This window comes from Physella acuta, unplaced genomic scaffold, assembly GCF_028476545.2.
Source record: "Physella acuta isolate Inbredline_101_S28 unplaced genomic scaffold, ASM2847654v3 ptg002309l, whole genome shotgun sequence".
Lineage (NCBI taxonomy): Eukaryota > Metazoa > Mollusca > Gastropoda > Physidae > Physella > Physella acuta.
This window is the reverse complement of record NW_026733807.1, coordinates 1-26151: the sequence shown is the minus strand read 5'-3', so window position 1 is coordinate 26151 and position 26151 is coordinate 1. Positions and strand designations below refer to the sequence as shown.

At 39.0% G+C, this 26151-nt stretch overlaps 1 protein-coding gene across 2 annotated transcripts; it reads right to left on the bottom strand.

Annotated features, from left to right (window-relative positions):
* On the bottom strand, positions 1 to 23386 carry LOC131932890 (silk gland factor 1). 2 transcript variants are annotated; one of them, XM_059289793.1, is made up of 4 exons: positions 22998 to 23386; positions 22664 to 22770; positions 4655 to 4795; positions 1 to 3875 (listed from the first exon to the last, which is right to left on the bottom strand). In XM_059289793.1, the coding sequence occupies exons 3-4, from the start codon at positions 4695 to 4697 to the stop codon at positions 2443 to 2445; spliced, it is 1476 nt and encodes a 491-aa protein (XP_059145776.1). In that variant the 5' UTR covers positions 4698 to 4795; positions 22664 to 22770; positions 22998 to 23386; the 3' UTR covers positions 1 to 2442. The 2 variants fall into 2 exon arrangements, with proteins under 2 accessions (XP_059145776.1, XP_059145775.1); XM_059289792.1 differs by having other exon boundaries at positions 22664 to 23386.
* Between the last annotated feature and the right edge of the window lie 2765 nt (positions 23387 to 26151).

The following is a 26151-nucleotide window of genomic DNA, read 5'->3' as shown; positions in this document are numbered from 1 at the left end:
CTAAGCCTAGATATGTACTTTAACCAAAAGATATAGCTACGCCGCTGAAAGGCAGTTACTTAATCCTGGCCTAGAGTGTTGACCACGAATGGTCCAAAGGTCACAGGTCATGTATGTCATCTTACGTCATACCGTGGCTTAAAATGTGTTCGAGGAAAATGTGTACCCTGTTTGGTGTAGAAAATCATTAACTGCGCTCTATCTTAAAAACACATTGGGCGCCTACATACATAAAGTCAGCATAGAGCGATTAAACTTATAGCATTTTTACGCCAAAATAAAATAGATATGTGATTTCGTTTATTAAACTTAAGTACATGCAAACTACACATTCTGATCTTTCCCATATGTATTTGAAACGTACAAAGTTAAAAATATTTTATTTCACTAACGTTTGATAGAACAAAATAAAAGTACACAGAAACATTTATTGAACACTTGCGTTATATAATTACGTATAGGACTGCGCGCTTGTTACGTTTTTGACAAAAGAAAATTGTGATCCTAACGAATCTACTACATTAAATTAGTTATTTCAAAGTCATTGGCTGAAAAAAAATTAACTTTATATTTTGTTACTTATCTTTAATTTTATTTGAAAAAAAATTAAACCATGTTAAAATTAATAAATAGAAATAGCAATAAATTAAAATAAATGCATAATAAAGCGTTAAGGAAGAAAATAATAAACCAAGACCGCCATTGATAGAGAAATAAAACAACAGAAGGGCGATCGGATTTTCCCGTGATATTTTTAAATATTTAAGTGCATTGTTAGATTTGTTTCGGGAATTCCCAAATAGAGACGAACGTGTAGAACTGTACAATATATCTTTGGTATGTTAGCATGAAAAGTTGATAACAAGACAGGGACGGGGGGAGTGTTATTGGTTGTTTTGTATCTTTCTATCTATGATTTTTTTACGTTTCTACCGTAGACTTTTGGGGAGCTGTTTTAATTTTGGGTTTACTTACAACGCAGAGGTACTGTGTATGTTGATTTGTTTCAAAAAGTTGAAAAATTTTTTTTTTATTTCGGACAACAGTGTCATAGATCCTAAATTATAATATAATTATATAAATTTAATTGAAAAATTATTTTTTGGGATATTTTGCGTAAATGAAAAATGCTCTGAACAACTAAATCGTTGCAGCGTAAACGATTGTATACGGTTATCGTGTAAATAGCGTCTTCTTTTGAAAAGTGGTGTAAATACGTTCTGGAGATATGAAAATTCAGTCTGTATGTTTTAATTGGTTGGGGGGGGGGAGGCTGCAAAGTTCAATATTTGAACCGTAATTGTTTAACTTTAGTGTTTTTAGTCCTATAAGTTAATTTAATTATCTTTCATAGAGCGTACCAGGTTATCTTTATATATACAATATATGATACACGATATGACTCAGATGGGATGAGGGGGGGGGGGGTTCTTTGCTAAAAACATGTTAACCAACTTTCAAATTTTGTATTAAATGTACAAACATGTTGACGTATAAATAACGAGTCGCTTACCCCGGCACGTACAAAAAAAAAACCGGTTTCCGTTTAAAATGGTAAATCTTTCTAATGTAGCATTTTAACAACAATTGCAAGATTGGGTGTACATTTCAAAGGCGGGACATTTAAAAAAAAAAAAAAACTCCCTCGAGATCAGCCCGAAGAATTATAATTTAGGTGTTCACACAACAGATCAACAATACGCACACACGCACAAGTACGCACACGCACTGACCAACACACAAGTGCGAGATTTATTTTTTTATATATATGTACAAGCGACCTTAAGTCTCTTCTATTTGGCAGTAAAGCAAGATAATAAAATAGGATTTCAATTCAACACGAAAATAATAATTAGAATAAAAATATTAATAATAATAATAATAAATCTTTGGATGGTTAAAGCTATTTTTACCCGAATAGCCTTGAGATGTGACCTTCAGGGTTTCAAGGTTTTTTTGTTTTAAATTGTTTGTCATGGATGAGTGGTCACGAGTCACTTCTTGTAAGTGGCGAGGTCTTGTGATGACTGAGGAATGATATCACAAAAAGTCTTAGATTCCAGAGTAGAGTACTGTACACGTTAGAGAAGTGTACTGTGTACAAAGAGTTAACAGGTTTGGTGCTACGGTTAATTGTAGCAAGAAAGTTTTGAAAAAAGTAAGTTTTTTTTTTATGCACAATTACCATTGTGGTAGAGTTTGAGTAGTAGCGAATAGAGGCATGAGTTTGAAAAATTGACTCGTTGTGAACAAAGTTCAAGTTTTTAGTTTAAAGTTGTTGTTGTTGTTTTTTTATGACAGATCACGTGATCAAAATCACGTGTCACGGACCGGCTGGGACGAATAGGGCGAGTTCTGTGTGGTGTAGAAATTGTTCTGGTACCCACGGCCGTTGTAGGCGTCGTACTTGGGGGGACTGGCGGTCCGTGGGGTGGCCGGATGTCATAAGTCCACGGTCGACTGGTACGCCTTGTAGTAACCGCTGGGGTCATGGTGGTTAGCCATGACGGGTGGGGAGGAATCTTTGGCCATTGTTAGGGGAGACATTTGGGTGTAGGCGCCGTAGCCCATGTCGTACATTGTCTTCATGTCGAGTTTACTCTCCGACATGAGGTTGTTGATGGAGAAGGGGTGGTTGAAGGAGTGGTTCGGGTTCAGCTGGTGGAGCCCGCCTTGGTGGTGGTGATGGTGCGGGTGGTGCCCGTAGTGCGCGGCGGAGTAGTGGAGCCCCAGGGGCTGGGGGGTGAGCTGCCCGTAGTCCTGGGGGTTGAGAGATCGCAGGTTGGAGAGATCGGCAGCGGGGGAGTTGTGGTGGTAGGAGGAGAGCGTCTGTGAGGTGAGCGGCGTGTGACAGGAGACCTGAGGGGGGAGGCTCTGGGCGGGAGGGGGGTGCGACATCTCCTGGGGGTGGGGGGAGGCGTTGTTCATGATTTCGGATTTAGGCTGGATGGGCGCCGTGCTCTGGTTGTGCTGGGACTGCTGATGGTGCTGCTGGTGCGACGGCTGGTGGTGGTCCTGTGGCCGGGGCGGCGTATGCGGCGCGGCGTGGGTCTGCCCGTGGTGGGGGTGACCCCCGGGGATGGGAGAACTCAACGGGCTGTGGTCGTCCCCAGACTGCAAGCTATCATCTGGATGCATCCCCGAATCATCATGACTCCGATCCGAATTCGATGTTTGGCGAATCATTTCTTTTTTCGGGCATTTGAATCTCTTCTGCCGTCTCAGGTAGCATCCGTTTTCGAACATATTCCCGGAGTCGGGATGCAAGGCCCAGTAGCTCCCCTTCCCCGGGCGGTCGGGGGTGCGGGGGACTTTGACGAAACAGTCATTGAAAGACAAGCTGTGTCGTATGGAGTTTTGCCATCTCTGTTGGTTCTGTCGGTAAAATGGGAACAAATCCATGATGAACTGGTAAATCTCGCTCAGCGTGCACATCTTATTGGTCGACTGCTGTATCGCCATGGTGATCAGCGAAATATACGAGTACGGAGGTTTAGCGTGGGTGTACGCCCGCCTGTACGTTTTATCATTGCGGGGGCGGTTCAACGCCCCGTTGGACATCAAGCTGGGGTCGATCGAGCGGTTCATCCCGCCCATGGAGGTCATCCCTCCCATCGCCGACATCCCGTTCATCCCTCCCATGGTGTTCATGGACATGGAGCCGTACCCTCCCATCGCGGACATGCCGCCCATGCCTCCCATGGGTCCCATGCTCATGGAGGTCATCCCTCCCATGCCCATGCTGCTCATGGTCTGTTGTGGGTAGCTCATGCCGCCGCCTATGGCGGACATGGCGGAGGGCATAGGGGACATGGAGGGTCCCATTGAGTTCATGCTGCTGGGGTACCCGCCGGACCCGATACCGCCGCCGATTCCTGGAAGAAAAAAAATGTTTTTTTATTTTACAAGAAGTACATACAGGAACAAAATAGTTAGTGCATTATCTGATAAGGTTTTATTCACCTTACTTTACTATCTAATTTTTTTTTTACATGGGCCACATACTTTTGAGCTACAGACCCTACTGCCATAGCCCTAACTCCTACTATTATAAAGGCACAGCTGTTGTTGTACCTACTATTATAGACAATGTAGGCCCTAAGCCATAGGCCCTACTGTCATAGGCCTAAATGTCAAAGCTCCTACGTTTATATTCTTTACTTTTATAGAGCCTATAAGCCCTACTGTCAAAGCCCTTACTCTAATGCCATCTACGTTTAGAGACACTGTAGGGACTACTGCCATAAGCCCTACTGTCACAGGCCCTACTCTTATTCAATCTACTTTTATAGACCCTATAGGCTCTGTTGTCGTAGGCCATATTGTCATAGGCCCTACTTTTATAGGTCCTAATAGCATAGCCCCAACTCTAATACCATCTACATTTATATACCATATAGGGCCCTTCTGAGATAGGTCCTAATGTCATAGGCAATACTGTCATACGCCTTAATGTTATATCTTTGTTCCACACTAGTTTCAGTTAACCGTTGCATACTATTTGTACCAATATTAAATGTTGGAAAAAACATTAAGACGGTGCTCACCTGATCCTATCGTGTCGTATTGGGATGGCTTACTCTAGTCTTACTAAACTGTTGGATGCCATTTGTACCAATAATAAATGTAAGAAAAACATTAAGGCGGTGCTCACCTGATCCTATCGTGTCGTACTGGGGTGGCTTGGACGTGAGCATGTTGCCGAGTCTGTCTGTGTGTCCCCCAGCCACGTCCACACAGCCTGGGTACAGCGACGGGGTAGGTGTGGACACCGTGGTGATGGTCAGTTTACCGCCTGGGGAGGAGAGAAAGGTTATAATAAGTGGTCAGTTGTGGTCAGTTGTGGTCAGTTTACCGGCTGGGGAGGAGAGAAAAGTTATAATAAGTGGTCAGTTGTGGTCAGTTTACCGGCTGGGGAGGAGAGAAAAGTTATAATAAGTGGTCAGTTGTGGTCAGTTTACTGGCTGGATAAGAGACAAAAGTGTTATGGGTATCAGTGGTCAGTTGTGGTGATGGTCAGTTTACCGCCTGGGGAGGAGAGAAAAATAATAAGTGGTCAGTTGTGGTCAGTTTACCGGCTGGGGGAAGAGACAAAGGTTATATGGGTATCAGTGGTCAGTGGTCGTGGTCAGTTTACCGGCAGGGGGAGGAGACAAAAGTTATATGGGTATTAGTGGTCAGTTGTGGTCAGTTTACCGGCTGGGGAGGAGACAGAGGTTATATGGGTATCAGTGGTCGTGGTCAGTTTACCGGCTGGGGGAGGAGACAAAAATGATAATGAGTGGTCAGTGATGGTCAGTTTACCGGCTGGAGGAAGAGACAAAGGTTATATGGGTATTAGTGGTCAGTTATGGTGATAGTCAGTTTACCAGCTGGGAAGGAGACAAAAGTTATAATAAGAGGTCAGTTGTGGTCAATTTACCTGCTGGGAAATAGACAAATGTGAAATACGTGTAACTGGATCGGTAGGGCCAGTTTACTGGATTGGAAAAAGACAAAGAAGGAGAAATAAGATAATTTAAGTGGACATCGAATAGATAGATGGTCAGCTTACAAACGAAAAGGGGGAGGGTGATCAAAGTTTGTCATAAGAGAAAAAAATAATTCCACATATTAAAAAAAACGTTGATTTTTACGCAACGTACTGATGGTTATATTAGCTACTGAGAATTACATATCGGTTTCAGGTCTTCGTAGAAAATATGTATATATGTGAAGTTAAATATGTACATGTTTGTCATATAGTATTAAATTTGGCGATAGTAGTTTAACGAAAAAAAATTATAATGTAAAAGTTCAAATTGTTTTTCATACATTTCATACTGAATTAAAAAGTATTTAAATTATTTTGTTATAAATTACTTTATTTCCAACGCAAATTATAAACGTCCAGTGATTAAGCTAATTATTAACACAGTAGTTTTATGACACGCGTCAAAGTGTGTACATCTACCTGCCCCATCTCGTCAAATCTCGTGTGTAGTCTCGCCCAGTCCCCTACAGTAGCCTACCGTACTTGTGTTATCAAAATATTTGCTAATCAAATATATCTTAAGGAGGCTGGCGTGACCCGAGGCTTAACCTAATTAATTAATCCACCTTCTAAGTTTGGAGTAAACGTGTTGGATGTGTGCTGTTGTACCACAGTTGGCGATGTTGTATCGTAATGTTGGCGTTGTGTGTAACATCATGTATCATCTTTACTTATATAAAACAGTTGATATGTTGATATAATTATAATTGACATATTACAATACTCTTAAAAAATAAGATGGATAAAATTTAAAATAAAATCATAATTTTGAAAAAAAAATGGTTAAGGAAGTAATGTTCATAAATTACTAATAAAATATTGATACTTAACTGAGTACATAATGATTTTACAATAAGTTACTCTGGAGTCGATCTGTTTAACTAGTTAAACTACCTATAGCTCTAGTCTTAGTCCTATTTCAAGCCATAACCTTTGAACCCTAGGTTATAATATAGCAATACATACACGAACTTCGATTCGATACGATGGTCAACATTAGCTTAAAAATATATACGGATACAATAATAGTAAAAATATATACGGATACAATAATAATAAAAATATATACGGATACAATAATAGTAAAAATATATACGGATACAATAATAGTAAAAATATATACGGATACAATAATAGTGATATAATGATTTTTATTAACATCTTTTACTGTAATCTACAACGCAAAAAAATATTTGCGACGTACAACCGTGGTTGGTAGTTTAAAAAATGAAATCACACTCAGAAGTTGAACATAAACTGCACTTTAACTTCATTTCTTTAGTTAAGTCTCTTTATTTCTTTTTCTCATTTATGTCAGTCTTTAGATAATTCTACTTCTTTATTTCCTTTCTGTCTATAGTGAATTCTAAATCTACGTTTCCTTTCTGTCTACAGTGAATTCTAAATCTACCTTTCTTTCTTTCTATAGTTAATCTCTTTCTTCTAGCCTACAGTTTAACCCTATCTCTTTCTACCTGTGTATAGCTCAGCCAACACAATTCCTCTCGCATTCTATCGTTACCCTCATCCGACCTAACCGTTGGCTGGGGGTCTATAGTCGCGTCACGTGACCGCCTTGACTAATCAATGTTGACACAAACTCTGTCCAGTCAATGAGGCACTGGTGTCAAGCTTTGTGTCTTACCTGCCCATTGTCTAGCCAGGTACGAATAAAAACAAAAAAAAAAAAATTGGTCCCCCTTTTTCTTATTTTTTTTTTCTAAGCCTTAAGAATGAGAATGACGAAGCAGAAAAAAGATACAACTACATAAGCCAATGACGATAGCAAAAAAAAAAAAAAAAGACCATTTTGAAAATAAAACGTTTAAGAGTTGAGGTCATTTATTTCATAATTGAAATACTTTGAGAATCGTGTTTACATAAGTCAGCATCGCAAATATTTTGAACATTTTAAATAAATACCTATTATAACAGAGCTATAGACGGTATGAGGAAAAAAAATAGAAGAATGTGTTTCACTTGTTTATGTAAAGTATTTTTAACTCTAAAAGTTTCAGAAAAACTGTTGAAACTAACATTCAAACTGGCGGATAATAGTGTAATGAACATAAAGTTTTCTTAAGCCAAAATAATGTCAAATCATCCCTTCCCTACCCCCCCCCCCCCTCACCCCACCCCCACACACACCTCACCCATCTCGACAAAAACGGTGACATAAAACCCAATATTTAGAAACAAAACTATAACAATTGTTTTTAATTCAAATTCTCCTCAAAATTGCTGACGTAATGCTACGTAATCTTCTGAAAAATATTTCTTTGAAAATAATATTAAAATTGCCTTTATATTTGGTTTTTCATTTGGTTACTTGGTTACTACTTGGTTGTTGTAAAAATAATGTATATTATATTCTTTATTTTAAAGCGCAGCAATCAAAATATAACTGTAAATAAATGTAATTAAATTCTTTATATGTCATTTTATCCGCGGGGGCCCTTTGGTGCCTACCAAATCAGCCCATTAGTTATCTCGGCACTGGCCCGGTTAAATAGCGTGTATTCGGCAGTAGTAAAAGACTATCTCTCACTACCAGTATTGGGCTTGGAGATAGTATATATATGCTGGTTCGTGGGGAGGGGGTGCAATTAAGTATGCTCTAACACTCATCACACCCCCCCCCCGTTACATAGGTCACCACCCTTGCCTGGTCTTAAACTCAGCTCATCTGTACACGGACACACCCACCAGGTGGGGTGCTGTCGTCCCCCCCCCCCACACACACACCCACCTACACTATCTTTGTTCGTATACACCGTGCCCAATAAATGTATCGTCATAAAATGCTAATTTAGCCTCGTAAAATTTAGATTTTATTGTTTTATTGAAGTCATTGGAAATTAGAGGTCTCCTAAGTGAATAGCCTGTATAATTCAAGGTCTCCACTTTAATATATATATATATATATATATATATATATATATATATATATATATATATATATATATATATATATATATATATATATATATTATATTATATATATAAAAGAAAACAATAACGGTATGTTCAGAAATACGGTTGTATATAGCATACCATCCTACGATAAAAGAAAGCTTCACGAAGGCCTGTAGAATAAACTACGCGATGACGTAGGTGTATTTAAATGTGTAGATAGGGCGGGGTAGATGACGTAAGATTTGGTGTAGCTGATGTGTTATCTTCTAGGCTCTAGTACTATATGTGACACGAGTTATCAACATACGTCTAGCTCTACACTACTATGTCATCGCCATACAAGTTGTGTACTTCTATATGATAGCATTGAACAATATACGTTTAGTTCTGATGTGTACGTGATAGAGTATTTCAATAACACATGACTAGTTCTGTACTTCTGTGAGATAGAACTAAATAACATACAACTAGTTCTTTGGAAAGTACTAAGCAACGTATAACTTAGAGGACATATAGTTAGTTAAATAAATATCACTATGTTAGTAAACAATAAAAGATAAGTTACATAAAAATTAAAATCGTGGAAAGATGACGCAAAAATTAAACTGAAATTGTCTAAATATAAAATACAAATTTCACATTTCCTCTTCCTACACCCTAACCTCTTTCCTCGTTGTTCAAAACACTAATTAGTCATCATGAAATTTTAAAACGTGTTTATTCTTTCAAAATATTTTACTATCGAAAAAATATTTATTTTGCCAAAAACGACGCATAATAGAAAAACTTAGGAATGAATTGAAATCTTAAGTTACATATAGATTCTATACTTAAACCAAATTAAAAACGTTAAGAAGTTATATAAAAAAAAAATAGTAACACTTGGTGCTTTGAATGTGATGATATCAACGGTACTACTTGTACTTCGCTGAATTTTGTTTTACATTTTTTTTTCAATCAGACGAAGACCTACGCTCTAATCGTGTTAATGAAGATGTGTCATCGGCGTTATGGTCATGTTCATACATTTGGATATAAAGTTCAAATCCCCAAAATCGTTAAGTGTATAATTAGCCTGGGTAGGCCTACTACCCAGACACCCCTGGCATTCCCACCCCCACCCCACCCAGAAAATCCCCCACCCTCCCTCCACAATCTTGTTTATCTCTTAGACTTGACCACAGTGGAATGTGAGCGATGCGGTATAGCACACACACACACACACAAGCACAGAAACGCACACGTACAAACGCACAGTCACACATACACACACGCATATACAAAAACACACACACGCGGCGGTCAAACACGGGTGATAACAACTGGAGTGACTTGTGACGTCATCGGCCGTTGTCAGGCTGCCAATGATCGCCCTCTCTGGATCTCTGTTGATGCCGGGTTGGTGAGAAGGGGAGGGGGTGGTTGATGCCGGGTTGGTGGGGGGAGGGGGTGGTTGGGTTGGGATGGGTGGTGGTAGAGCGTTATGATGATTCGTGGGGTGGGGTGGGACTGGTGGGGGCTAAAGGTTAGGGTAGTTTAGATTATGGTGTTTTAAATGGTTAGTGTGTGTTAGGGGGAAGCTGGTGGTTAGGGTAGTGTGTGATGGTTAGGGTAGTGTGTGATGGTTAGCGTAGTGTGTGATGGTTAGAGTGAAGAAGTGGTTAGTGCGGAAACTATAGTTTCGCTACATTAAATAATATGAAATTCCGAGGGGGCAAGATATAGTTAAAATCTTTAAGAGCATAAAAGTTGTTTTTTTTTAGCTCTTACATGTGACAATACTCTAAATCTTATTTTTAATTTTGGTGTTCATTTTTAAGAAGAAAAATAAAGCTAAAATTACCTTTTGTTTGTTTTTGACTGTTTCACTGTTTTAGTATAAAATCATTAAATGTTACCAAATATGTAAGGTTAAAATTGTTTTTAAAAACTTTTAATTAATTACTAGCAAATTATTCGCTAAATTTTTAGTTTATATTAATTAACTTGATAATCAGGATTCCATTTTCTCATGGAAATATAATTACTGTTTAATGAAGAAAGTTCCCGTAATTTTAATTAAATTAAATTATTTTTTTTTAATTAAACTCTCGCGATCGAAGCATCAAGGTGTGTCGGACGATTGGAAACATAAAAAAAAAACTGAAACCACTTTCGGGAACAAAACCCAGCGATACAGATCCATTCACTGAGAAATCAATTACGGACCGGCGTTGGGTGATTAGCATCAGATCGAAATTAGGTGACGTAATTAGGGAGTCACCAGATGCCGCGGGGGGATGTGGGACACGTTTAACCTTTAACCTTAACCTCGCTTCGGTTGATGTGTTTGGCTACGGGTAGTCGACAGCCGTGCGGTTCTCGTGCGACAGCCGCTGTTCCGGCGAGACAACAGCCGTCGCCGCAACCGCAAACAGCAGATGCTACAAGAACGAACAGCCGTTGCCATAGCGACAGTCGCGATCATCACAACAGGAAACAGCCCGTTGGTACAACAGCGAACAGCCGATGCAACCAATAGAGGAACAGCCGTTGCCATCACGACAGATCGTAAACACCACAACAGCGGAAGTCCATTCTACAAAAACAAACAGCCGTTGCTACAACCGTGGCTACAACAGCCGTCGATAAAACAGGAAACAGCCGATGCAAGTCATACCCATCCACTATACCATCCTATATTCCATCCACTATACCATCACAGTCACTGTGATCGAATGATGGATTATGGGCTGGTTTGATGAGGACGGTGGTGTGTATGGTTGGGGGGATGGGGGTGTATATTTTATATGGTTAGTGTGGGTAGTATGTATGGTTGTGGTGTGTGTATGGTTCAGGGTGTATGGTTGGTGGGTGGTGTGTATGGTTTGGGGGGGGGGGAGTAGTGTGTATGGTTGGGGGAGGGGTGTGTATGGTTGGGGGTGTGTATGGTTCGGGTGTGTGTATGAGTGGGGGTATATCAAGAAAGCATAAAAACTAGATAGGAAGAACAGTTTGTCCATCGTAATATTTTTTTTTTACATCTGAACCGTCTTATACCTGAATCAACACAATTCAGATAATTTACTTTACAAAATATACGAAATAAAGTATAATGTACCCGGCAATCCAAATATAAAAAGTAAAATAGAATAAATCGCTTAGAAAAGTGTACTGGTCAAATATAAAACTGTTGTATGTCAATTACACCCCCCCCCCCCCACCTTCCTCACCAAACACGTCACAATTACAACAGTGTTGCTGGAGACTGAGTAATATAAAGATTGTACATTTATATAAACCAACCGCTAACCGATTTATTAGAGGGGGGGGAGGGTGAATTCCGCATAAAATAATTAATATTTTTAAACACATTTTTTCATTTACACGTAAAATTGTTTGCAACGAGCAAGTAATGTATTCAAAAAATGTATGTTTTTTCCATAATTTATTTTTTAAACTCATTTTTATTAAATCAAGTTCCCGAACATGCATGTGGAGTAAAGCTATCTATAAATGTTGTATAATTAAATGGTGATGGTCTATGGGAAAAGTATATAGGGCTACACGGGAAAGAGTTGATAAAAGCATCACATTGCTGTATTGGATATTAAGTACCCGACACATTACATTAACTAAATCCAACAAGATAAAAAACTTCGAAGATTCACAGTCAAAATAAATCAAATTAAAATTGTCGTTATTTGTGTTTTTTTTTTTTAAACACGTACGGAAAATAAATATGGGCAAGCAAATCATAACAATGTTATTTTTACCAAGAAAATTATAACAATATAATTATGTTAATTAAGCTACCAACCATCCATATTTTCTTTTCGGTAAAACCAAAAACCGAAACTTAACGAAGCTACAGACCCCATAACAAAAACGTGCTTTTTAATTGTGTTACACAATTTTAATGTGCATGTCGGTTTGAATTTAAAACGATTATTATCAGCATCGTCTGCTGTTAAAATCGAATCTGCATTATGTTCGAAATGTATAAATCGCTATTAAAATAAAAACTATTTTCCCCCCTCCCTTTCTTTTATCTACAAGAGAGTTTAGTATTGAATGAGAACATAGTTATTTCTCTTTCCTGTGTTTTAATTTTTTTTCCAACTACCCTTTGCCTGTGATTAGAAATAATTGCGTAAGTATTGATGGTGTTAAATGTGTGTGTGTGTAAGTGTGCGTGTAAGTGTGTGTGTGACAGTGTTGGTAGAGATGACGAAATTATTGACTTCAATGGTGCCAGTGGCTCTAGATGTGTTAGTGTGTGTTTCAGTAGTGTGTGAGTGTGTGTGTGTGTGTGTGAGAGTGTGTACAGTAGAGATGGAAATATGATTTGAGTTTGATGGTGGATATGTGTGGTACATTGTGTGTGTTAGTGTGTGTTAGTGTGTGTGTGACTGTCTGTCTGTGCAGGTAGAACAAGTGAATAAATGATGCACAGTGTATGTGTTCGTGTCGCCTATCTGCCTGTCTTCTGTAAGTGTTAGTGTCTGTGTGCGTGCATGTGTTTGTGTGTGTTTATATATAAGTGTGTACGCTGTCTGTGTGTTTGTGTGTATCTGTGTGTATGTGCGTGTGTCTGTGTGTGTTTATAAGTGTGTGGGTGTGTGTATTTCTCTCCCTGTGTGTGTGTGTGTGTGTCTGTGTGTGTCTGTGTGTGAGAAGCATCAGAGACGGAGAACTGATGAAGTTGAATTCTTCCATCACGCGCATGCCACTTGTCCCCCCCCCCCCCCTCTTGCCATGATACCAGTATTGGACATGGGAGGGTGGGGTGGGGGGATGGGGGGGGGAGGGTCAGATAATTGTCAAACAGCATCGACAGGCACGCCCCAATCTGTCATGTTAAGGGGATCCGTACACGCTTTATTTTAATGAGTGGTTTGTGTATTATAGCATGTGTCCTGGTCCATGTTTCATGACCCGTGTTTCCTGACCCGCGTGTCATGACCCATGTTTCCTGACCCATGTTTCCTGACCCATGTTTCCTGACCCATGTTTCATGACCCGTGTTTCCTGACCCATGTTTCCTGACCCGCGTGTCATGACCCATGTTTCCTGACCCATGTTTCCTGACCCATGTTTCATGACCCGTGTTTCCTGACCCATGTTTCCTGACCCGCGTGTCATGACCCATGTTTCCTGACCCATGTTTCCTGACCCGTGTTTCATGACCCGTGTTTCATGACCCGTGTTTCCTGACCCATGTTTCCTGACCCGTGTTTCCTGACCCATGTTTCTTGACCCGTGTTTCCTGACCCGTGTTTCATGACCCATGTATTCTGATTCGTTTGTCACAACCCGAGGCTAATAACCCCTGTGTCTAGACCCATGTTTCCTGACCCGTGTTTCCTGACCCGTGTTTCCTGACCCATGTTTCCTGACCCGTGTTTCCTGACCCGTGTTTCCTGATTCGAGTGTCCCGAACCGTGTGTCATAACCCGAGTCTAATAACCCATTTGTCCTGTCCTGTGTATCACCGACCCGTATTTCATGACCCGTGTGTTCTGATTCTTGTGTCCTGCAAATGTGTCACAAGCCCAAGTGTCTTGACCTGTGGGTCCTGACAAATGCTATCCAGACCCGTGTCTCCCATGTCATATGTTCTAACCTATGAGTTACTTACGAATTTCTTGCTCAAATACAACATCAAACTACACCAAACAACAATGTCCAAGTACATCAAACAACAATGAATCCTTCTATCAATAGACGAGGCTCACCTCAAGATTCATTGGTTCGATAATATGTCGGCATAATCTATAACATAGGCGAAATTCACCTCAAATATACATTAATACCACGATACTTTGGCAAAATCTTTATAAAAATCATTAATACTATAATAATTAGCAAAATCCACCTACAATACCACTGATACTATGGTACATTCGAAACTATCTAAATTATTATTGATACTATGATAATTTGCAAAAAGAAAAAACCTAAAATATAATTGATACTTTGATAATTAGAAAAATGTACCTAAAATATCATTGATACTTTGATAATTAACAAAAAACACGTACATTATCTACCATTGATACTATGATACACTCGCAGAGTGTCGAAAAAATCTATTACTTCGGCGAAAACCATCTCAAACATTATTGATACTACGATAGATTTTATAAAATCCATATGAAAACGATTGATGCTATTACACATTCGATAAACCTACCACAATAGACATTGGTTATATGCTATCTATAGAAAAAAAAACCCACCATAAAGAAATTGTGTGGAATGCATTGGGTGTCTCCGTGTTGTTGAAACCCACTTCCGTAAGGAGGAGACAATTTGTAAACGTTTGGACTGTTAAATTACTTCCCCTAACCTTCGCAGATCGGCGAAGTTATACATTGATTTTACCTTGTGTTTTACGTATTATTTAGTAAGACATCTTGAAAAACGAATTTAAATATGTAGTATTTTTACAGTAACGAGTTAGTTAAAAAAAAAATTAATATTATTTGTTACGTTGTCCATGCTGCTTGCTTCATAACAAATTCATTTATTTTAAGTTTATTATGTGTGTGTGTGTGTTTTTCTTCTTTTTTGATTTGTACGTCTTTTATTTTTTGTATTTTTGTTTCGTTTAATTTCCCTATCATTTATATTTTCTTTCTCTGTTTGTTTACTTTTCCATTTTCTAAGTCTACAACGAAAAAAAAAAACCTCTGCGTCTAATTATGACGGTACAACCAGACGCGAAAAAAAAAACCGGAACGGACCAATAGCAAGTGTCGTAACAACGACGATCATCTCTTTGTCCCCCGCTGATTGGTCCAATTAGGCCCGTTCATCTTCCGGGTTCCCCCCTCCATCGGGGCAATCAAAGACAACAGCGTGGTTGGATCATTATAGCTGCAATCTTCTTCAGACTAATTAATTAAAACATCTAGTTAGCGTGAGAGGCGCAGCGATCTATACTGAGAGATATTAACCTAAACAAATCGATGCGCGCACACACACACGCATATATATATATATATATATATATATATATATATATATATATATATATATATATAAAGAGAGAGAGAGTAGTTGCACATGTTACATATCCACAATTACCAGTAGAGAAGTCAGTCATCCGTGTAAAAATACAACAACATAAACGGAAGTGTAAACCCTAGCCCTGAACCCTTCAAGAATTGTTCCTGCAAATTGTCTTCGTCAGTTCAACCAAGTACAAGCAGACGACACAGAATTTACCCGCCAATCGGCCCCCACAATGCATTGCAAACAAACTTAACGCGATTTGAACTTGTCAACAACAAAAAAACTTGATACTAGTTAGAATTCAGTTTTTTAAAAAAAAGCTTATAAATGTGTCAAGACCTCCTCGTCTAAACCGATAAAAGTGTCGACGTGTGTGTGTTTTATTTACCCATCATCCTCTCCCATTTGTTCCTTCTCGTAATTCCGCTTCCGTTTTTAGTGTACGAGAGAGAAAAAAACTCCGTCCGATTTTCATCCTTGATTGAACTTTATAGCCCGTAACTCGCGGGACGGAAGAACGGACGCCGTTTGCTAAATCGCTATTGAACTGTTGTGGTGAGTTTGTGGTGGCCGAAAGTCATTGAAGCGTGGAAAGACAACTCGCAAGAACAAAACGAAAGTGGAGCAGGGACTTCCGTTCGCTTGAGGTTGATTTGTTTACATCGCTTGCTATTCAAACCGCGCAGTTACTTCCGGTGTATATTAAAACTGAATTTTAAACTTTTGTTTTTTGTTTTCGTTTTTTTTTTTAAAGTAAGTTTACAATATACTGTGTTTATTATTTGTTTTAAAAGTAACTAGCCTACGAGTCTTATAATTTTTATTTAAAAACAACGTTCATTGTAGATTAAACGCCAAACAATTACTCAACGCCATCAGCTTTTAAAGCGTAGGGTACAATCATGCGGTACAATCATAGCCACAAACAGTTAACAGTGCTACTCGCAACAACTTTATAATGAACGGTTTGTTAACTACTACAATTTGCATAAGATTAATAAACTAATTATAAGAAAAAGCGCTAGACTGCTAATCCGAAAGTCTCGAGTTCGAATCCGGGTTTAATTCTATAAAGCGTCTCTGAGATCACCCAACTCTGATGGGTACCTAACTCATCTTAGGGAAAGTAAGGGCATTAGGGCATTGTGATGACCACATGCCGAGGTCACAGAAACAGGTGAACTCTACTTCACTAGCCCCATGGACCGTCAGGTTTGAAAAGGAAACTTATTTTTTTACTGTAAGAAAAAGCTAAAAGTATTTCTTTAAAGAACAAAACATTGGAGTTTTATTATTTTTTTAAAAACATATCAGGCCTTAAAATATTTTAAATCATAGAATAGCACAATCTTCTTTCGCTTCCGTCAATAATAATAAGAGATTTAATTAACTTAATTAATGCATCCCAAAACAACTGAAAATATAACATCTCCTTGTGGTATCAGGAAGTTCAGCCATTGAAGACTTACATTTATCATGTACTATTTGAGCAGAACCTTAGGTTTGGGCAAGTATTAGTATTAGCTTAAAGTGTAAGTTTGGATCTCGGTAAAATATTGTTAGAACGAAAACACACTTAAATGTTCTAGTGATTTTCTTACACAAAATAAGCTATACCTAGATTTTAATTACATTTTATATATATATATATATATATATATATATATATATATATATATATATATATATATATATATATATATATATATATATATATATATATATGCTCATAAAATAAACCTCCAGGATGAAAAGAAAAGTACCTTAGGTTTGCCTGAATTACAGAATAATCTCAGCACTAATACAAAGCCAATCCCACCCAAACGGTAAACAATCAACTTGTTTTCTGTCAACAGAAGGCCGGAGGTGTGAACCCAGACCACACACCACAGAACAAAGAGGGGAAGACAACTGCTAATGATGATGACAGCGCGGGTTATCTTATCCGCGAGTGGGCTCTTTTTTGGGCCTTTGAGAGCTGAAGGGCCCTTTACTCTAGGGCACCCGAGGTTTTTGGTAGATAGGGCCCTATTAGATCTAGGCCGCGGTGGTCATGCTGTCAAGTGGGTCGCTATGACATAAGATGGTGTAGATGAGTGGTGTTGGTGATGGCGACGCCCTCGGCCGGGATGAGGGTGGTCGTGGGGTTAGGGCGACATGGTTGATGGTGGTGGTAGTGAGATGGTTAGCAGTGTAGTTTTAAGAAATAGGAATGTGCGAGAAAAGGATTCGAGACATAGCGCGGTTGTGTTAGTATAAATATACCGCCCAGTGAGTTAGGTTTAGAGTTAGTTTAGCGTTGTTAACTTTGGTATTAGATGTAGAGTTAGAGCAAAGTTTAATCCTTTGGGTTTGGATTAAAGCGATATTACTCTCAGGGGCGTAGCGAGGGGGGGGGGCGGGGGTGCGGACCGCACCGGGTTACACCATTTAGGGGGGTGACACCAAGGCAAAAAATAGCAAAATATAGAGAGAAAAATTTGAGGGGGGTGCCAATCGAAAGTTTGAGGGAAGGGGGGTGCAAATCGAAAGTTTGAGGGGGGGGGGTGCAAATCAAAAGTTTGAGGGGGGGTGCAAATCGAATACTTGAAAGTTTGTCCCCGGGAAGGGTCGCAACGCCTCTGGGGGGTGACACCATTAAGTGCCGCACCGGGTGACACCCGACCTCGCTACGCCACTGATTACTCTTAACGTTTGACCTAATTGTATTTAAGGTACGGCTACGAAATTTATTTTAAATTAAAAAAAACTAAGTCTAATTATCCCAAGCCAATTTGTTGTCTGCAATTAATAAACACAGTACAGTATCAAGGAATCGCCTTCGTCTACATAAGTTCAAAATATCGCTCCATATTGATAACAATGAGCCAGATTTATGATCGAAAAACATGGCAGAGCTAATCAAAAATAAAAGGCATATGCCTTTGGCATAGGTAAATAGATTCAACAAAATAAAATTTAAACACTAAAATAATTTTTATATGTTCGTGTCCCATTATCTAAACAAAAATTTTCGCCGCGAAATAAAACTATCTCACTATAATTCAACAAATAAATCTAATAGGATATTGTGTTTAATTACATATTTTCATATCTCATCTAAGTTGGCCCACAAAACTTTGGTAGATAATTTAAGCGGTATAAATAGAAGCACATTTGATGATTTAGCGTGATTAATAAAATAAAACATTTATAATTAGAATTAAAAGAATTAAAAAAAGAAAACAACCATGAGATAGCTAGATATTCTGCGGCATTGGTTATAAAAAAATATAATTCTCGCCATTACTGATGAGTACGTATGATGTGATTACATAAAAAAAAACACTAACATCCATACTCATATAATATTTTCTGACCGGTTACATTTTCATAGCCGGCTACTCTTTTTTCTAGCCGGTCTTATCTTACTAGTATGACTATTTTAGGCGGTTATAATTATTTAACCCAGTTAATTATTTTGGCTTGCTATATTCACTTTCGCTTATTTTATTTATTTAAAATTGTTATATTTATTTTAACGATTATATTTATCATAACGGGTTATATTTATTTAAACCGGTAATATTTACATTGGCCGTTTATTTAATTTAACCGGTTATATATTTATTTTAGCCTGCAATATTTATTTTAGCTAGTCATATTTATTTTAACCGGTTATTTAATTTTAACCGGCTTGATATATTTTAGCCTGTTGTATGTAATTAACTGGTTCTTTTATCCCAGCCGGTTGAACTTATACCAACCGGTTGTCTTACCGGCTTCTAACAAATGTTGAACCTAGTGAGAAAATGAACGGTCCCTAATCAAAAGTCGACTTAGTATCGTACTCGTTCAAACTTCAGTGGACCGTCATATTAATTAAACTTAAACATAAGATGTCAAATATTGCCTTGATTGGTTGATAAGTTCTAGTTCTAAATTAATCTAAATAATCCTAATTTTTTTTAAAAAAGGTGGTGATATTGGTTCCTCGACAAGACAGTGTACATAGAACACACGGATTTTTACGCATTTATTATTGTGTTGTTTCTGTTTATATGATTCTAATAATTTATTAGAATTTCGGTTAAAATATTTCTAAATTTCTACCATTCCAATAATACCGAGTTTAATTGGACATGGTTATTTAAGTAATTTTAATTAAGCTGATTAAATTTTTCTCATGTAAATTCAATTATAAATCTCAAAATAACCGTAGACGCATACAATTGAATAAAAATGCCACAAATATTTTTAGAATAACGAATTTGAATACTTTGTTAGGTTGTATTAAACTTTATTTAGCCAAATTATTTTTTGAAAATTAGGATTGGTGATAATCTTTTCGCTTCGTCACACCCGACTATTCGCTTTGAGGCATGTATACAAACTGGCCCTAACGCTAATCCTCTTTATTAAGCCAAGTGTTCAATATTAGCAGTGTTTGTTTGTTTGTGTGTACTTGTACAATTATTATAAATCTTGTATGTGTAAAAAAAATGATCGAATTTGTATGTTTACTAGCATAATCAATTGAATTCATGTGCAAATTAATAACAGAAAATGTAGACATATACTTTTAAATAAATTAATGATTGAGGTAGTTTCATTATGACGTCTTTTGTATCGTTGTTTTATTCCTAATTTTTTATTCACCAACTCTATGAGGGCATGAAACCATCACATTTGTAAAGTGATAGTCTTAACTTTTTTCAACACTTTTATTGTGAACAATGACTTAAATTAGATTTTTTTTAAATAAGCTACTTGGATTGCAAATTTTGCGAACGAAAATCATAATATAAACAAAAGTAATTATGTTTACAAATATGATTACAAATTTTCAAAAACAGTTTAGTTTTTTTTAAGCTAGTGTATATTTCAAATGGTGCTAGATCTTTAACTTTATACCATTGCCCTACACTAAATATTCGCAAAAGTGTGTTTTTACAACACACCTACACACTCACTATCTTGACCTTATTCCATTCTTGACACACTTTACTACTTATTAGTATACCCTTCAAGTACCCACACACATACGCAAGTAACAAAATATACGTTAGCATCAAAACCCTTTATCACCTTTTGTTGCAAATTCGCTACACCATCAACTTAAAAAAAAATAATTCCCCCAACACACCAAAACACACACGGTGACAATAACTCCCAGTACACGGCTAACCCTCGCGCTGAGGTTAACGGCATTGCATTGCCTAAATACTGTGCCGAGACGGCAAGAGAAAAGACGTTTTTCTCAAAGCGTACCAAGTGACCCAACCCCCGTATTGTCAAAACGCCGGGACCGAGGTTTTCATATGTAGAGCGTTGAGGTTAGCTCCGACCTATTCAGGGCTGGGTATGTTTAATATTAGTTTTACAGATTGTATGGTTGGTAGGGGGGGGGGGGAGGGGGAGGTGAAGTGTTAAAGTTAGCACAGGTTTTAAAAGTGGTTTGTTGGTATTGGTAAAATATAGCTTCTTGTTAGGGGATATATGTTTTGCTGGGTTTTTTTTTCGGTTAAGGTTAAGCTTTGGGGTAGAGCTACGACTTAACCACATTAGTGATTTAAACTGGTATCGTATGCACGTATTGGATTGTTGATTTGCACACATTTTGTGTGTTTGAAGCTAAGGTATTCTTTAGAAAAGAGTTACTTGATTAAATCAAGCTTTTTGGTAACCCAATAGGTCTAACACAAATTAATTGGTTTAATGAAATAAAGGCAACTTAAAAACACGAATAGAAATAACACTCGTAAGATATTAAGTTTTGGCTATCATTTATTATTGCCTGTAATGTTCACCCGTATGTAACTGATAATAAACATTAAGAAGAATACAGTATATTATAACCAAATCGGTATCCATAGTTCAACTGTTTGTAGGCCTGCTATACGTGTACAGTTACTGCGGCATTATTTAATGTGTATGTATAATACGTATGTAATTGTTGTTATTGTTTTTGTTGTTTTCGGTAGATGAGGTGGGAGAGTGTCAATTTTAAGAAGTATATCCTCAATTCATTTGGGTTCATTGTGTTATGAATATTTTGTTTGTTTATATATTTTAAAAACCAAACAATACTAACTAATATCGTGTCAGTTACATCCCTTTTTAGTTTAGATAGATATCTGGTTGCTATAAGCAATCATGTGTTGAATGCACGTAATTTAGCCGGCTAAAAATGTACCGTATTTATATCTTAATTAGCCTTTTGAGTGTGTGTAGGGAAATATGTAACCGGTTAAATATCTGAACAATTCTACGCCCCGGCTAAGTCGGTTACAAGGCTGTGTCAACATTTTAGATTTAACCGGGTATTGTTAACCTTTTTCTATATTGTACCCCTAGTTGCCGGTTTAACTTGAGATTTAGCCATTTTAAAACTTTGCTAAAACTAGAGATTTAGCCGGTTAAAAGTTGGACTTCCCCAGTGTTAAAAAAAAAAAAAAACACACACACACACCACTCTCAACCTCCCCGTTAATTTTTTTTAACCCCAATGCCACCGTGAAGCTGCCCGCGTCGTGCCCCGAGGGCAGAGCAAGATTGGCAGATCGCTCTACAAGCAGGTAGAGGCACCGGGCCGAGTTGATGGGTCTAACCTTTTCACGAGCTTGCAGAATCGGTGCAATTAACACGTACAGAGGGTGGGGGTCGGGTGGGGGGTTAATTATTACACACAAATAGACGGTTCATTACAGTGTATGATAGTTGAAATATACTCAAATCTGATGGCATGGTATTACATACGAAGTCGAGAAACGATAAACTTAGAATCGATACTTTGAAATAGGCAAGGCCCGTACCTAATAAGCCTACATTAACTAACTCTAGACCCTAAATCCTAACACTAGATTTTACTCTAAATCTAGGTTTAATAAGAATATATCGATACTTTTTAAAAGGTACATCAGTATTAGCGCACATAATGTTTGCAATATTACTCAACGGTAACCAAACCTTAACTAACTCATCGCGTTAACTATAATCTATACTTGTTTATCCGTTTGGATTTTGATTCTATAAAAGTATACCGATTCAAAATTTATAAAATAGAAATGACTTGCTTTAGCGTGGAGATGTCGATTTATATATACTGTCTTAATTCTTATATACTCTTTTCATTCTTTTATACTATTTACATTCTTAATTGTAAATGTTATTTACATGATATAGATAGGTATACATATCTAAAGAATATATTTAAAAAAAATTCATTCAGCTTACCTTTAGGTGAAAAAAAAGTAAACCCTTGCTATTAACAGGTAAGCTGTGGTGTGACGTATGACACTGGCATAGACTTATGTCACGACTAGATCCATTGGGCTTCAAAACTGCGAACACAAAGTTGGAAAAAAAACTGGATTTTTGTTGAGTCTAGTCCTAATACTCTTACACCGATAGTTAGTCTTTATAATCCATGAATGTTCATTCACAAGATATATATCCGGCATTAAGTCATTAATTATTACTAATTATCACCAATTTCTTAAATTCGCTGTATAAGAGTTAATTTTTTTTAAAAATATAATTTTAATTATCTTAATTTATGTATCGTTACCTTCGATAAATTTGTAGATTTCGGAAAAATAAATGTATTCGTTTGCGTGGTTTCTAGTGAAGTAGGTTCAAAAAAATAATCTTGAAAAAAATAATCACAATTAGAATTTTTTTCTCCGAATCAGACACATTCCGACTTAGATTCGTTCCTCGGTGTCTTTGCGAAATAGTTAAAACAAATTTGGACACTGGCAATGTTTAGTGGGTGAACACACGGACACACGTCCACTCCGTGAGGCATATGCAATTATTAATATTATTAATCTCGTGCTTGCTATGGCCCCATACGCCTGCTAGGGGGCAAAAAACAGCGACTGTTTGACTGCGTTATAAAACTTCAACACTTAGGCAAACACTAAGTCCTTCTAGTGACTGGCTCGACGCAAACTCCTAAAGCGAGCCCTTTAGAGGCGTTGGGAAAATATACGTGGAGAAATAACCCCCGTCAATACGGAAATTTTTCCCCCTCCACCACTACAAACTTGGCGTGGGCGGGGTTTAATTTTCAGGTGACAGGCGACAGCCAATGCGCGACGAGGCAGCGACGCTGGCGACATTTAGGCCCCGCCCTCTTTGTCATCCGGTGTTGTTTTTTTTTTAGGGTTTTTAAAGCGACGGTGCGAGAGTTTTTGAAGCGACGAGAGGACGAGAGAGGCTGGGTTTGGTGAGGTGTCAATCAATTGGTTGTGTATCGATCGATTTCGAGGCGGGGTTTTTTATTTTTTACTAAAGAGAGCTGTTCATGGAAAGTGGGGAAAAATGGCAGTTGGGGAAAGGGATAGGGGGAGGGGGGGTGCAGCTAATATATATATAGCATGTATTTCTCGCGTGGTATCCTGTCTTGAGGAAAGAGTGACAGCCGAGGAAGTTTTGACAGATTCTGTGTCCGGACCATACCTCTTCATCCGTTTCCACGGCCCCTCCATTCCACTCCCCCCCCCCCCCCCCCCCCACACACACTCATACACACCATGTGACGGCTGGGACAGCTCTGACGACATGCGAGGCCGCATCACGTGACCGGGGTACGCTAATCAAGAGGCAGTTCCTAATGTTGTTTGTCTCCCCCTTATCGAAACCAGAAAATAGGAAAGGGATAAAAAAAAACTTTTTAAAAATAAAAATAGACTCGGGAATATTTCAACACAATCCGATGACGTCACAGAGTCCTGTCTTCTCATTCCCACCACCCTCCCTCCGGTCAAATTGACGGTCTCAGTAAACTTCACCCCAACCCCTCCCCCCACCCCTTGAACTCACACCTAGATTCGCGCTACCGCTTATTGCGTAACGTAGTTCACCGTATCCGCGGGGTACTTCAAAGGTCGCTCACTGGACGTGTCGGGTGGATGTAAGCGCTAGGGTTAGGATTACGGATTAGCATATGATAGCAAGACCAGCACCCCTTTCCCCCCCCCCCCCCACCCCCACCCCAACCTCCAAATAAAAGAAGAAAAACACACACCATTGCAGTTGGTTTAGTGTATTTTCCGGCGTAAAAGACCACAGGCGACAAACTACGACTGTTGACGATTACCCCCGCCCCCACCCCCCACCCCCTCCCCCTGACCATCCTCCCCTTCTTCCAGCCATTCCACGACTGTTTCAGCTAAAATGTAGATTCTAAATTTTGAAGTAAAAAAAAATAGTTTCAGGCACGCTTGCACTAGACTACGACTAGAGGCGAAGTGTCCCATTGTAGTGTCCTGGGCGAAATATTATTTTTAGCGCCTACCCCCCCCCCCCCTCCATTTGTATATGGTTATTTACGTTAATTTCTACCAGACACTGTGCTATTCTATTTTGACGGCACACAATTAATGTAATGAACCATTATATCACTCATTAAAGTCAAGTTGCAGTCTATTTAATTTTATTAACTTCGACACTGTATAGTAGCTCAGATCAAAATTAGAGGTTTTATTTATTTTTTTTCTGCTCCAATGTCCCCGGGCGCCGACCTTAGGGGGGGCGCCAAATTGAAAGTTAGAGGGGGGGGGTGCAAATGAAAAGTTCGAGGGGGGGGGGGTGCAAATGAAAAGTTCGAGGGGGGGGGCGGGGGGTGGGTGCAAATCGAAAATTTGCTCCCAAGGGGGCGCCAAATTGAAAGTATGTCCCCGGGCGCCGGGAAGGGTCGCTACGCCTCTGCTCCCTCCATTAGGGTAGGCGCAGGGGTGGGGCCCGACTCCCACCCGTCCTCTTTTGCTACGCCACTGATAACAACAACCGATGTTTGATAAGATTAGAAATGGTGAAAAAGTCTTATACACCAGAAAACACAGTACGTATGTCACAAATATTGAGGAAAATGTTTTGGACAGGTGTACACACAAACACACACACACATACTTATATATACACACAGCCACATATACACACACTCAGGAGCAGAGGCGTAGCGAGGGGGGGGGCGGGGGTGCGGACCGCACCGGGTGACACCATTTAGGGGGGTGACACCAAGGCAAAAAATAGTAAAATATATAGAGAAAAAGTTGAGGGGTGGTGCAAATCGAAAGTTCGAGGGGGGGGGGGGTGCATATCGAAAATTGAAAGTTTGTCCCCTGAGAAGAGTCGCTACGCCTCTGAGGGGGTGACACCATTAAGTGCCGCACCGGGTGACACCCAACCTCGCTACGCCACTGCTCAGGAGTGAGTCCAGCTCTGATTCATTCTATGCCGAGTTTCGAAAAACTGACGAACTCTACTTCACCTGTCCCAACGAAATGTTAGTTCTGAAAAGATGATTTACCCTCAGCAATCTTCCATCGTGAGATCTGCTGACATAGTTAGAAATGCATACTTTAACCGTTACTCAGGGTGTCACCACCCCCCACCCCCCCCCCCAACCTCCCCCCCCCCCCCTCAAAGACTTTTGGTAAGCTGAACTAAAACTGTAGCATATGTAGTGTCACCCCGCTCACCCCTCGTCCCCCCCCCCCCCCCCCCCCACACACACACACAGTGCCACACAGAGGCGTAGCGACCCTTCCCGGCGCCCGGGGACATACTTTCAATTTGGCGCCCCCTTGGGAGCACATTTTCGATTTGCGCCCCCCCCCCCTCGAACTTTTCATTTGCACCCCCCCCCCCTCAAACTTTCGATTTGCACCCCCCCCCCCCACCTCGAACTTTTCATTTGCACCCCCCCTCAAACT